Genomic DNA, 15,654 nt, shown 5'->3' with positions numbered 1-15,654 from the left:
AGTACATGGTAAAAATTTTTAAGAAACTACCTAGTTTTCAAAGCAGTTGCATAATTTTGCATTCCCAGTAGCAATTTTTGAGAGTTCCAGTTGCTTCACACCCTTGTTATTTTCAGTTTTTAAAAATTCATTCATTGTAGTTGATGTGCCGTGGTATCTCTTGATTTTAATTTACATTTTCCCAGTAACTAAAGATGTATATGTTTTTCTGTGTTTTCCTTTTGTATATACATTAATGAATTATCTATTCAGGTATTTTGACCAGCTTTTAAATTATGCTTATTGCTATTTTATTGTTGTAAAGTTCTTTATGTATTCTGGATTAATTTCTTTATCAAAAATAAGGTGTTTTTTTGGGTCAGAGGGAGGCTGTGTTGTGGAGTGTGAAATCTTAGTTTCCTGACCAGGGTTGGAACCCATACCCCCAGCAGTGGAAGCCAGTAGGCAACATGTGGCCCACTGCCTTTTATTGTAAATGAAGTTTATTGGAACACAATCATGCTCATTCATTTACACATACCTATGGCTATCATGCTACAGGGGCTGAGTTGAGCAGTTGCAGCAGAGATCATAAAATTTAAAATAAAGTTTAAATATTTATAACTTGTCCCTTTACAGAAAAATCTTGGTGACCCCTGGGCCAGAATATTTTATTTATTTTATTTTTAAAAATTTTATTTATTTTATTTGGCTGCACCAGGTCTTAATTGCAGCAAGTGGGCTCTAGTTTTCTGACCAGGGATTGAATCCTGGGCCCCCTGCATTGGGAGCATGGAGTCTCAACCATCCACCACCAGAGAAGTCCCCAGAATATTTTAAATAGAAGTACGAACTCTGAAATTGAGAGAGACTATCTGAGTGCTATAATATCTCACATAGTTCTCTGTGACCCTCCACCAGTCTCCCTCCTCCGCCCATCTACTTTACTCGTCTACTAACCCCAAACCCCTTTTCTTTGAAAAAAAGAAAAAAAAAGTTACAGAATTCAGTTCTCTGCCAGAATTACAAAATTATTTAACTCTTTTAAATATAGAGTTCTTGTCTTATTTATCTTAATTTATAATATGTTACAAACACCTAAAACAATGATTTGAGGATCCATTTTTTTCTTTTAAAGCAATTTCCTGTCTTTATTTTGATTCACGAACTGCTTAACATCCTGCAGAACTAGGAAGGCTGCTTCTTGTTTTCTAATCCCTGTCTGTATTAACATAATCTATTATTTATTCTCAGACTGAATTACCATCATATTTGATGTTTCAGCTGGATTAGTGACTTCTGGCCAGGGCCAGAATAAACTGATAAAAGGAATTTCAGCATTTTAATGAGTCATACCATCCTGAATGCAGAAACTTTGCCACCTTTGATCCCAAATTGAACAAACTAAAATCAATGTAAACTATATCAAAAGCTTCTCCAAGTGATAGGAGCAATGTTTGAATGATGTTAACCAAGCTGTGGGTAGAAAGAGTGTGGCCTTCCACATACAGTTACTTCACTTACTGTGCTTACCTCTGCTGGCTTCATTGCCTGTCATTTCCCTTGGGTTTCAACATTCCAATTTTAATGAAAATGCCGGCATAGCCGCAGGACCTTTGAAAATGCGCTCTGGAATATGTGGGGCCTCTATACACTACCACCAACACCACCTATACATCTTTCATTTCTCAACCTAATTATAATTTTCATCCTTAGTTTCCCCTAAACCCCAAGGCTGGTTTATATGCCTCTTTTCACACACTGCATAGACCTGAATCATCCCATTTATTATACATTGGGCACAGCATCTTATAGTTGGCTATTTACCTGTTTGTTTTGCCTAGATTGTAAGAGAAACCATTTCTGTCTTATTCCATATTGTATTTGCAGTGCTTAATACAGTACCTGGCACATGGTAGTAATTATTTGTTAAGTAAATAAACCTCTTAAATGTTGTCATTTGTGAAAAAAGTATAATGCAACTAACCTGTAGAATTAGGATGGTTAAAAAAAAAAGATGCTGGATATGAGTATATTTACATATCACAATGCTAAGCAGGTAATAAACATTCAATGAATGTTAGTTGACTGGGAAATCTGCATTTTCTCTGAGTTACTATAAAGCTCCAAGTCAACTTTTAAATTTTGTCATAGATTCAATTCAAACTATGTATATTATATATACTAACATTCCTTTGCTTTTTATTTGGTCAGGTTTTTTTTTTTTTTTTGATTGTTAAATGGATTCGAAAATATGCTGAAAAATTAAATGCCCCCTTTAACAGAGTTGGGTAACCCTAAGTGATTTTGTGAAGCACATTTTCCATTATACATTAAGTAAAACTATATTACAGAAAATTAAAGCCATACATTTCTGATTTGTTTACAGTTAGAATATAATTAATATTCTGCTTCAAGAAGTATCTTAATAGTTCATTATTATTATATATGTATAAAGTGGTCTTTTTCTCATGAGTGTATGCTAACTCTACTGAGTGAAAGTTTGATGAACAAGATATATCCATCTCCAAGTATTTTCCTACAAATTACTTATGAATGACAAAGGAGAAGCATTGACTTCTCAGTTGAGAAGTGTAGCAGACGCCACCTTTTAACCAAGTGTTCTCAAGCATAACCTTGCCCTGGAAAAACCAGCATTTTAGGCCTTTTGATATAATGCAAGGTGAAGACCACAACAGACAAACCCAGTTTGAAAGACATTTTACAAAATAACTGTACTTCTCAAAAATGTCAAGGTCATAACAGAAAGGATAAGAAACTTTGCTGTGTTAAAGGAGACCAGAAGGTCATGACAATTGTCATGTGATATAAAGCACGATCCTGGATTGGAGCCTTGACCCAGGGGCAAGGGGATAAAGAACATTACTGGGAAGATGGACAGAATATGATTTGGAGATTATAGATCAGATAATGGGCTTCCCTGGTGGCTGAGAAGGTAAAGAATCTGCCTACAATGCAGGAGACCTGGGTGGATCAGGTAATTGTTTAAAGTGACAGTGTTAGTTGCTCAGTCATGTCCGACTCTTGAACCCCATGACTGCAGCCTGCCAGGCTCTTCTGTCCATGGAGCACTCCGGGCAAGAATACTGCAGTGGGTAGCCATTCTCTTCTCCAGGGGATCTTCCCAACCCAGGGACTTGGGTCTCCAGCATTGCAGATTCTTTACTATCTGAGCCACCAGGGAGGCCCAGTAGTCTTATGGACATGAATCTGAGCAAACCCTGGGAGATAGAGGAGAACAGAGGAGCCTGGCATGTAGCAGTCTATGGGATCACAAAGAATAGGACACAACCTTACGGTTAAACAGCAACAACAACAACAATAGTTTTATCAGACTTGAATTTGATAACTACAGTGTTTATGCAAATAAATAGCTTTGTTCATTTCATCTGTTCTTGATGAGAGGAGTGGGTTATGCTTAAAGAGATGGGAAGGATTGTTGGAAGCCATATTGGAAGGCTGTCTACCACAAAGCCAAAATAAACTCATTTGGATAAATTTGAATGTATTTATCAAAGAGTAATCTAAGAACATTAGCATGTCAAAAGAATTTCAATTTGAATGAAAGTTGTGTGTATGAACTCAGAACCATCATTTATAAATGTTTAGATGCAGTCTAATATATAGAAATGTCAGACAGGAATTCCCTGGTGGTCCAGTGGTTAGGACTCTGTTCCACTGCAGGAGGCCCAGGTTCAATCCCTGGGGGGTGGGGGGGAGGGGGGGTACTAAGATCCTGTATATGATGTGGCATGGCCAAAAAATAAAAGCAAATTTTAAAGAATGTCAGATAGATGTTCTAGCTGTAGCCTCTCTTTACAGAGTAGTTTGATTCTTGTCAGCCACCAGGAGCCCATTTGTATAATGGACTTATGAGTGAAGGAGAAAAAAGTAGTGTTTCTCTGGGCTCCCAGGTGAACGGTGGTCTCTGCTTCAGATGTTGTCCCTTTGTCCTGACCCATAGACTTGCACTGAAGAATTCATTCAGTTTTCATTCATTCATCCAGTTTTCCCTCAGAATTGAACTATTATAATTATCCATGTAACGTGTGCCTGTCTGTCATTCCTTCCATCCTAGGCACTGCTGCAACTGATGAAAATGTCCTGTTAAATTATTATCACCCTGTCACAAGACCTGCTGAAACAGGGCTCTATCTAATTCTTTATAATGGTCTGCTCTCTCACCTCAAAATTATTATATAGAAGCTGGCTGAGAGCACCTTTCAAAGACTGTATCTAGTATAATTTCAACTCAATGGGCATGAGTTTGAGCAAACTCCAGGAGTTGGTGATGGACAGGGAAGCCTGGCATGCGTCAGTCCCTGGGGTCACAAAGAGTCGGACACGACTGAAGGACTGAACTGAGTATAACTTCATGTGTTGTGCTTAGCTGCTCAGTCATGTCAGACTCTTTGCAACCCCATGGACTATAGCCCTCCAGGCTCCTCTGTCCATGGGGATTCTCCAGGCAAGAATACTGGAGTGGGCTGCCATGCCCTCCTCCAGGAGATCTTCCCAACCCAGGGATGGAACTCAGGTCTCCAGCATTGTAGGTGGATTCTTTACCAACCAAGCCACCAGGAATACATATATAAATTTCCTCTTAGGGGATTCCTTGGCTGTCTAGTGGTTAGGACTTGGCACTTTCCCTGAAGATGGCCTGGGTTCAGTACCTGGTCAGGGAACTAAGATCCTGCAAGCTGCACGGTGCAGCCAGAAAAAACAATTTTTTTTCCTTCTAGTCTCTGGAGGTAAAGAATGTCATCTTTTACTTCTTCTAAGATAAGATATTTAACTTTGGCCATATTTAAACATCCTGAAAGGATAACATTTTATTGAGACCACATTTCTTATGAGCTTTTTCCTTAATGATTGAGTGATTTACAAAAATGCATGCTCTACATTTTCTTCCTGTAAGACTTACATGAGACATTATCAATTCCTCATATTTCTTTTGGAAGGACACAAAAGGGACATCATTATCTACTCCCCTATCTTTAAATGTGAGAAGCATGTGTCCAATTAAATCTAGTGCTTCCTCTTCATTGTTCTGTATGAATAATTAACCTTTCTAAGTGCTGACATCAGGAAGGTTTTGAATCTCTCTTTCTTCCAAGAGGAAAATAAAACGAAGAGCAGAACCGACACTTCTTTAGAGTTTTTAATCACTTTGAAAGATAGTTAATAACAGTAAAATAAGAGCATTCAAATGTAAAATGTTGATTCTTAAAATTATTTTGTTTAGTCTTTGGCGATAATGGTTTTATTATTATCATAGGCTTCTCTAAAGTAATAATGTTCTCTAATGCAATCATTTGGAACAATATGGTCACCAATCTACTTTCATTAGTCACATGGGAACACTATAAATCAATTCCTATGATCTTTGCAATGGAAACTTGCTAGGTGCCAGCTGTGTTAATATCTGTTAATTATTATCCTTTTAAACCTCATTCTTTCTGTAAGTCAGATATGCACTTTAGGACTTTTTATAGTTTAAATTGTTCTGCTCATCCTCCTGATCTCCTACAAGGTTTTTGCCCCTCTCAGTTGATTTATAATGTAACCTTGAAGCAAGAAGTAGCATTAGTCGACTGCTGTTTTAATAAATGGCTTGTCAGCTATTTTACAACTATGGTTGTTTCTTTGACTAGAGAAATTTCTAGGTAGCTGGCTTTTGAATTCATTATTTTCAAGAGTTGACTGGACATTCTTGATCAAATCTGTCTTCTGTGCAAATAAATACTTGATTGGTGGAGAGAAATAGTTCTGATATGTCTTGATTTTGATTTTACATGGTCTGATTCTGTCATACACTTACTAGTCAATTTGGAGGATTGAAAATATCATAAGACTATTTTACATTTAACCTGTTAAAAGAATAGTTATCCTCTCTGTTTGGTTTACTTGTTTTGCAACACAGAATTAAATTATCATGAGAAATCAATAAGATTTTGGAATGCTGCAAAACTTTTAGCTTCCATAGTCAAATTTAATTAGGTTCACTTTTCACAGTGATTCCCGCCCCCAACCCCCACCATGCACAATTGGCATTTCAAAATAAGTCTTATCTTAAACTGAACTCATCATGTAGTCAGTCTCTCCTGGCTTCTATTTCTGCACTCTCAGTTTCCCTTTGCCTTAATGGCATCAATCCATCCACTCGACCAAGCTGAAAATCTTAAGAACATTCTAGATGTTTCTTCCTGCTCCCATGCATCCTGAAAGTCTGCAAATTTTATCAAAATATGTCCTTCTTCTGTTTCTTCTTTATCCCTCCAATTGCTGCCTTTGGGGGGCTTTCAATATTTCTTACTTCCAAACTGACCTGTTTTCTCCAGTCTTTTCTTTTCCCCTGCTTCCCGTTACACTCACATCCATAGCTCCACACAGCAGTGTTTGATATAACACTGCCTATTCTCTTCATGTTCTTGCTCCTGACAATCACTAATCTACTTTCAATTTCTGTGAGTTTGCCTATTCTGGGCATTTCAAGTAAACAGAATTGTAAGATAGGGAATTCTGTCTGGTTGCCTCAACTTAGCATGTCTTCAAGATTCATTGGTGTTGTAACATGCATTAATACTTCATCATTTTTTATGTATGACATAATATTCCACTTCCGGGTATATCAAGTTTTGTTTATCCATTCATCAGTTGGAGGCATTTGGGGTGTTTCCACTTTTTGGCTGTTATGAATCATGCTGTTATGAATATTTGTATACAAATTTGTATATCTCTTGGGTATACATCTGGGGGTGAGATTACTGGGTCATCTGATTAGTGTGCTTAACATGTTAAGGAACTGCTAAACTGTTTCTCAAAGTGGCTATACCATTTTACATTCCCACTAGCAGTGATGGAAGGTTCAAATTGCTCCACTTTCTGCCCAAGACTCTTTTTTCTTAATTATAGTCATTCTAGCAAGCATGGTTTTGTTTTGTTTGTGGTTTTGACTCAGATTTCCCTAGTGACTTACAATGTTCACCATCTTATTGTGTGCTTTATGGGTCATTTATTTATCTTCTTTGGAGAAATGTCTATTCAAGATCTTTGCTAAGTTTTAATTGATTTGTTCATCTTTGGATCGCTGTATGTCAGTGAGGTGAAGTTCGGTGCATCTGCCACTTTCACAGTCTTTCCTACTGCTTGGAAATGCTTTTAGCTTTGTCTAGTCAAGTGTTTGGGCTTCCCAGGTGATACTGGGAATAAAGAATCAACCTGCCAATGCAGGAGACACAAGAGACGTGGGTTCGATCCCTAGGTTGGAAAGATCTCCTGGAGGAGGAAATGGCAACCCACTCCAGTATTCTTGGCTGGAAAATTCCATGAACAGAGGATCCTGGTGGGGTACAGTCCATGGGGCCGCGGAGTGTTGGACAGGACTGAGCACACACGTGTGCTTTCATGCATTTAAACATCCATTAATATATTATGTTCTGTGCCTGTTGGAAACAAAGTATCCGATAAGACATGTCATCTCTCCTGTGGGTTATGCTGCCTGACTTCCTACTCCTCAATCCTTTTACCCTGCATCCTGAATGATTGTTCTAAAAAGTGAATTTGATCATATTACTTATGCTAATGACTTTAATGCTTCCTTTATTCACTACTAGAAAAAGTTCTGGTTCTTTGAAATGGTTTATGAAGCTTTCAAAACTTGTTCCTTGCCAACCTCGTCAAGGTTATCTCTTGTCTCTACCCTGTACCCCCATCTGGGATAACTTGAGTGTAGTCTAGTTAAATGTAACATCTAGATACACTCAAGTTAGAAACTAGGGGAATAAGTGGGTTTCTGGTGGCTCAGTTGGTAAAAAATCCACCTGCAATGCAGGAGACTCAGGTTCAATTCCTGGGTCAGGAAGATCCTCTGGAGAAGGGAATGGCAATTCACTCCAGTATTCTTGCCTGGAGAATCCCATGGACAGAGGAGCCTGGCGGGCTGTACTCCATGGGGTCGTAAAGAGTCAGACACAACTGATTGACTAATAATGACACTCAAAACTCGAAGCAGGTCTCAGGTGAGAATGAATGTCTTAACTCTGGATCCCCAAACAGCAGATCTCTCTGAAGCCTGTGGCCCTGGGAACACAGGCTGTATTTTGTTACCCTGTTGTCTTAAGTGGGATCTTTAGATGTTCCAACCTCACTTCATTGTTACTATTAAGTAGTAAGGGAGAGCTAGCGCTTGGATCAGGGTTAAAGGGGAGCATAGCCCTTTAAGGATTGAGGGGATCACTACCTCACTATATGACTTTGAAAATAGATCTAGGAAATTCCCTGGGAGTCCAGTCCATGCTCTCACTGCCAAGGGCCCAGGTTTGGTTCCTGGTTGGGGAACAAAAATCCCATAAATCCCCAAAATCCTGTGGCTAAAAAAAAGAGGTCTATATAAATTAAAAAATTCCTTTTAAATTTTGGCATAAACTAGTAAAATAGCAAAACCTATATGTGTATATACACACAACACAGAAATATAAAGCAGACTATGAAATTCAAATTACATCTCCAAAGTGGAAAGTATGTTATCTATTGCTGCATAATGACCTAACCCCAAAATTCAAATGGCTTAAAACAAGCATTTTATTTTTTCAGCTTGTTTGCCCCATAATTGACAAGTAAAATTGTAAGATATTCCAACTGTACATTGTGATGATTGTATGTATGTATGTGTACATACATATGATGAGAATTTTAAAGTTCTGCTCTTAGCAGATTTTAATTTTACAAATTATAAACTATAGTCACTATGTAAAAAAAAAAAAATCATCTTACTTTTCTCATCCTTCTGTGGGTGAGAGATTTGGAAAAGGGCTGTCTAGGCCCTACAGTTGACTTGGTGTCGCCTGGGGCGAGTGTGGCAGGGTGATCCTTCCAAGATGGCTCTTTGATTTGAATCCCTGGCACGTCATGCCTCCTTTGCCTTACTGTCTCCATATCTTGTCCCGCTGGGCCTGTGCATACAGCTTGCATCAGCTCCTGTTGCAGTTCTGCTGGTTTTCTGGGATGGTGGCCTTCAAGTAATCGTGCTGCTTAAGATGACAGTTGGTTTCGGCAAGAACAAGGCAGTAGCTACCAGGTCTCTTAGAGGCTAGGCCTGAAGTAGGCTTAGCTCTTATAGCATCGGTTATACCATACCCTGTTGATCAAAGCAGACCAAGCAGAGACTCAAGATAAAGGATCATAGATCCCAACTCTCAGCTGGAAGAGTAGCAGAATTTGCAGTCATCCCTAAACTGCCATAAAATCTTTTAGGCATATATATTTGATAAGCATAGAGGTTTCCACTGTCCCCTGCCAAGTATTAGAAAGTACCACGCTAAGTCCTCAGCAGTCTGCAAATGTGTTGGCTGTCTTAGATAAAGATGAGGTGCTATTACATCTGTTGTGTATACCTTTTGTTATTGTTGTTGTTAAGTCTCTAAGTCATGTCTGACTCTTTGTTACCTCATGGACTACAGCATGCCAGGCTTCCCTGTCCTTCACTACTTTAATAACTTCTAAAATATTTAATGGCCATGATAATGAGAATTCGCTAAAGTTGTATTTCTTTGATTTCTGCATGTGTATTTTATTATCAACATATGCAGTTGCAGGAAGCATGTAGTTTGCCTTTTATGACACATACCTGAGATCTTAGGAGTATTAAAAATAGTTTATTAATGCCCAGGGTATCATTCTGGCTCACCTAATACCTTGATTTACTGAAGTCACAAAAGTTATTTTGGCTTTTTTTATGGATATAAGTTTAGCCACATTGTAAAGCATAGCTTTGTGCAGGTGTTTTCACATGTCTGATCCACTGACATGAAAGAAATTCAACCTTTGGGTCATAGAGAAAAGAAGCAAAAGACCTAATAAAAAGCACATGTTAACCGTTAATGTTCATTTACCAAATCCTACTTAAACTCTTGTACTCTCAGAGCTAATTTCATCCAATTGCCTTTTAATTATAGTCTCTTGCTCAGAGTTGCAAATATAATAGCTTTTTAATATAACTTGCAGTGTTCTGTGTCCAATGTAGGATGTAATCATGCAATTTATTCAGTCAGAGCTAGTGCATTAGGTAATTAAAACATAAGCACACAAAGATTTCTGCACATGCATATTTGGCAGGGAAGTAACATAAGAATCTGACAATTTTTTTGCAGAGTTCTTTCTGGATAGAATATAAGGAAAATCCTATGTCCACCAGTGCACAGTGTAGCTAAGGTGAAATACAGAAATCAGATATGACTGTTTGGGAGACGTGTGCACATATCGTATCAAGAGAGTATGATAAACTAAAGTAGGAATGTAAGTGGTTTAACACGTTGTTAACTATGTAATCACAGCCTTGGTTGATATAATTCTCAAGGCAAGATAGTTCTTCATTATCTAAGATGTTAGGAGTTGAACAGACCCTCAATCTCCTGTCCCTTTTAGAGGAAGACAAAAAAAAAAAAAAAAAGATATGGGATTTCAGATAATTTTGACTATTAACAAAAATGGCCATTTTTTGTGTAGTGATTACTTTTGGGGAGTAAGAGTTGACATATGCATAGGTAATTAAACCCTTCTCTAGTTTCCACCTTTATTTTGGTGTAACCAGATTTCATGTAAAATCAAGTAGTGTTTTACTGGCTGTTTTAAAATACATATAATTTTGGTGACATTTAATTGAAAAGAAATTTACTCCTTTTTTGGCTGTCCTGGGTCTTTGTTGGTGCGCACAGGCTTTCTCTAGTTGCGGAGTAGGGACTGCTCTCTCAGTATAGTGCGGGGGCTCCTCGCTGCAGTGGCTTCCCTTGTTGCCGAGCATAGACCCTGGGACGTGTGCACTCAGTAGTTGCGGCTCCAGGGCTCCAGAGCACAGGCTTAGTTGCTCCACAGTATGTGGGATCCTCCTGGATCAGGCATTGAACCTGAGTCTCCTGCATTGGCGGACAGATTCTTTACCACTGAGCCACAAGGGAAGCCCTGTAATTAATTTTTAAAAAACACATTAAGGTACATTTTTATACATTTATTCATTCCATAATTTATTAAGTGCTAACTAATTATGCCCCATATATTACAGTGATACCACAGTTTTTTTGTAGAGTGTATTTCTGTAGTGTTAACTAACTGTGTTTGGCCATTAAATAAATTAAAAAACAAAGGATACATGCTATGAATCCAAATATCAGTGTGGGATTTAGTTATTGATCAGGATTTGGGGTTTGTAAAATGCCAGTATCTGGAGACATAAAGGACAAACAAGAACAGTTAGGAGGCTAGCCAAGTAATTTCCTACTATCAGATCAGAATTTAACTTAGTCTTGGAATCCAGATAGACACTTTCTCAGGCTGATGCTCCTTGTACATTTACATGTAAACACTGAGATTTTGGCCCCTTCAGCTCCAGAAAGAGTCATCTCTGAAGGAGACCAGCCTGCACACACAGGGGATCCGTCCTGATGTTCTGAGTCCCAGCTCTCAAGTTTACAGCCTAAACTTTGCCATTGAATTTCTCTAGTCTTGACCGCTCTCTATTTAATCCTGCCTTTTACCTAGTCCTATTGAAGCTTCCTTCATAGTTCAGTCAGTAAAGAATCTGCCTGCAATGCAGGAGACCTGGGTTCAATTCCTGGGTGAGGAAGATCCTCTGGAGAAGGAAATGGCAACCCATTCCAGTATTATTGCCTGGAGAATCCCATGGGCAGAGGAGCCTGGCAAGGCTACAGTCCGTGGGATTGCAAGAGTTGGACACAACGTTGCAACTAAACCACCACCACAGTAGTATTAGCTTGTTCTTAAGTAAAAATGAAAGCCCTTGATTTGTTTTCTTAAAAAAAAAAAAAAAAAGCACATATAGTTTTATTTTTGGCATTTCTAAAAGCAAGATTAACTTTAAATTTGATATGTTTATATTTTGTGTTGACTTTTTTCCCCCTGAAAAGTTGTTTATGGTACATATTTCCTCCTGTGGCTTCCCTCTGGCTGTGGACCTCTTTCTTTCCCTTTATAGCCTAACTTCCTTTAAGGATATTTGTACATTTCCTACTGAATAAAGATTTATGCAACTTGTTCCCTTTTAATGGACATTTGTATTATGAATCAGAGTACTATTAAAACATGTTTTAGTCAACATCTTTGAACGAATTATCTACATTAGTGCACATATTCTGTAAAGTGGAATTCTAGAAAATATTTGGCCTAAAAAAAACACTCATTATGGTTTGAACTGGGCACCATCAAAAATCCATGTTGAAATCCTAACACCCAGTACCTAGGAATGTAACCTCATTTGGAGATAGTCATCTTTATAGACCAAGTTACAATGAGGGCATCATCAGGGTGGGTTCTAATCTAGTCTGTCTGATATGCTTTTAAGAGGAAATCTGAACACAGGCATGCAGAGGGAAGATGATGTGATACAGGCAAATATTACGTAACCCAGAAGATAGTCATCTTCAAGCCAATAAGACACATCTGGAACAGAGTCTATTTTCACAACCCTAGGAAGGAACCAATACTGCCAATACCTTTCTTGGAACTTCTAGCTCCAGAACTATGAGACAACAAATATCTGTTGTTTAAGTCTGGCAGTTCCAGAAAACTGGCTAGTGCACCCCTCCCCAAATGGCTTTTTATCCCTTAACCGACCATGTAGGAGAATAACTTTCCCCCTACACCTCACTGACACGAAACAATCAATTTTTACCATGTTTTGCTAATTTGGAAGACAGCTAAATGGTATCTCTTTTTAATGCACACTTCTTTGATTTTTTAATACAGATTTAATACATTTCTGGGGTTTTATTTCCTTTTATTTAAAAATATCTAAAATGGATTCAAATGGATTGACATCATCAGCTAACTATTTACTATGATTAACATGGTTTGATACAATCATAAAAATAAAATGATTAAACAATATGCTTAACTTGAAAAATTTTAACTACGCATTAGTTTATTGAAAATCTATTGCAAAATTTTCATTCTCTAGAATTATCACTTGTATTAAGAAGTATATTCCTAAAAGGAAAAAGCTAAATGATTGAAAACTACAAAGTGAAAAAGTAAGTCAATTTCTTATTTATAGTATGAGATATTAAGTCTCATATCCAAAAATCCAATTTGTTAAGGTATTAAGGATTATGCTTTTGAAGTAAGTTCATTACTGACCTTACTGTTAGAAGCATGCTGTAATTCTACACAAAGTTCTGAAATAATACCTCAGACTAGAGGAGCATCTTAGTAACATAAAAAATAAAAAAAATGGCTTGAGGGTTGCAATATTGATTTTAAAATTGTTTCCTGAACCAATTATCAATGAGGCATATTTGTTCCCAGTAACTCTTTAGTTAATATATGCTCCTCCTGTTTAATGATTATTTTTTTTTTAATCTTTTCTCACAGACTCATATTGGCCTTTGCATGAGTCAAGAGGTGGGCTTTCATGTTATTCGACTGAATAAATTTTCTGCGACAGCCTACAAAAGGACACACGAAAGGTTTCTCCCCAGTGTGGATGCGCACGTGTGTACGCAAGTTGAAGGACAGGGAAAAGCGTTTTCCGCACCCTTCAAAAGTGCACGGAAATGGCCTCTCTCCAGTATGAACCAGAAAATGTCTTTTTAGCTTTGTACTCTCCTTGAAGGCTTTCCCACATTCTGCACACACATGATCTCGGGGATTATGAACTCGAAGATGCTTCCTCAGGGATGTTTTATTCTTGAACTCTCTTATGCATCCGTCGTGAGGACAAACATAGCTTTCAGGAGCACCATATTCTTTCTTTGTATTTGGCCTCCTTCTAGTACATCCTGTGAGCTGTTTAGGTTCTGAAAAGTCCATGTTGGGTATTCCTCCCGGAGGAAGCTTCTTGCTTGTCTTGTACTCAGAAAACTCAAGAAGTGGATTCTCTCCAATCATCTGTTGAGGAAATTCTCGTTTTGCATCCCTTTTCATATATTCCAAAGAACATTCAAGAAGTGAGCTTGCCGCAAGAACCTGTTGAGAAAGGTCTTGTTCTGATCCTTCTTTCAGACGTTCAAAGGACTGAAAGAGTGGGTCCTCTTCCACGATAGGTTCAGAAAACTCACCTCTTACTATGCATTCTATGTAACAGTCAGAGAGCGTATCATCTTTGACAACCCGGAAGCTAGTCTCATAGCACACATCCTCATCACAGAAGATCCGCGTCGTGTCAGGAGGTTCCTGCTGGGCTGGCAGTGACTTGTCTGTACGGGCAGCTCTTCTACCCAGGCCTTTCTGGCTAGGTGGTGTTCCCCTTCTCTTCCGCTGCTGGTCCATGGTGTCCTGTTAGTTCCCTCTTTGAAGGTTTCCACCAGGATAGATCAACCACTTCTGGGTAGGAGTGATCAGCCTGAATTGTCTTCAGCAAGCACCTGTTTAAGACAGCAGTCATTAGGTGAAATATATTCCAATTAATATAGTCTCAATTTGAGGCATGATCAGAAAATGACCTCAAAAAATGGCCTAGAACTCACTTTCTAATAATAGAATCACTACATTTACATCTTTGACTAATTCTCCAAGAGAGTAAGAGAGTTAGTTGTGAAGTACGTAAGACTTGGATCATAACCATTTCTTTCCTGGTTACCCCCCACATGTTATCAGACCTTTCTAATTGATCAGCTAACGTCTACTGGGCACTCATGATCTGCATTTAAAGTGCTCAGCACACTTCATGGCATAGAGCAAATGCTGACTGCTCATGTGAGCTACTGTTAGTTCACTTTTATATTCATTCTGTAAGTAAACATAGGATCCTGCTAAGTGCCAGGTACTCTTCTAGACCAAGGGCAGCAAACTTTTTCTGTAATGAGACAGATTTAAGCTTTGTGGGTCCTGCAGGCCTGTGTCATAGCTATTCAACTCTCACTGTGGCATGGAAGCAGCCATAGACAGTACGTGGAGGATGGGCAGTTTACAGCAGAGACTGATTTGGTGTGTGGCTGTAGCTTGCCCACCTTTGTTCTAGAAGATGCAGATCCAGAGAACAAATCACATGAGATCCACACATTCCCGTCTCCTATCAGTGCAAGTCAAAATAAAGGCACAGGGGAATTTCGCCCCAAATGGTTTTTGATCATTTTTTAAAAAAATCTAAAAGTAGCATTATGAGAGTTACAGCACCATTGTATTCTTCCTAAGAGCCCTTTGCTTAATTGTTACAATTGTTTAGCAATTAAGCAAAGGATCTAAAGATCTTTTATAAGATCTGTCAATTTTAGCCTGATGTCCTGCTGTAGGAACAAAAATTAAGTGCTTTTTAAAAAGGAGCAAATGTGTAAGTACTGGAATGAAAATTAACTGCTTATTTTTAAATAGCCATATTAAAAAATACCACCTCAAAATTTTGTGTCATTTACTTTTGGTAAAATAATACACAGAATGAAAACAAAACATGCTTTCATGTCTTCTTAAACACTATATATATACACACATACATATTTATATATAAAGTAAATATACATTTAATATACTTTAGTATGTATATATTTAGTATATACTAATATATACTAAAGTTCATGGTTTAGTAGTTAAGACTCCATGCTTCCAATGCAGGGGTTGAGGGTTTGATTCTTGATTGGGGAACTAAGATCCTACATGCCTTAGCCATACACATACACACACACAAAATATAAATGTTATATGATATTT

At 38.0% G+C, this 15,654-nt stretch overlaps 1 protein-coding gene across 1 annotated transcript; it reads right to left on the bottom strand.

Moving 5' to 3' along the window:
• Positions 1-13,377: 13,377 nt before the first annotated feature.
• ZFP42 (ZFP42 zinc finger protein) lies at positions 13,378-14,280 on the bottom strand. Its single transcript, XM_052661551.1, has one exon. It carries the CDS (start codon positions 14,278-14,280, stop codon positions 13,378-13,380), a length of 903 nt encoding a protein of 300 aa, XP_052517511.1.
• Between the last annotated feature and the right edge of the window lie 1,374 nt (positions 14,281-15,654).

Source organism: Budorcas taxicolor, chromosome 24 (assembly GCF_023091745.1).
Source record: "Budorcas taxicolor isolate Tak-1 chromosome 24, Takin1.1, whole genome shotgun sequence".
Lineage (NCBI taxonomy): Eukaryota > Metazoa > Chordata > Mammalia > Artiodactyla > Bovidae > Budorcas > Budorcas taxicolor.
Note: the sequence above shows the minus strand (reverse complement) of the source record. Positions and strands in the feature narration are given on the sequence as shown.

Excerpts from the sequence above, each read along its gene's own strand:
- ZFP42 (XM_052661551.1), bottom strand. The coding sequence starts at position 14,280 with ATGGACCAGCAGCGGAAGAGAAGGGGAACACCACCTAGCCAGAAAGGC.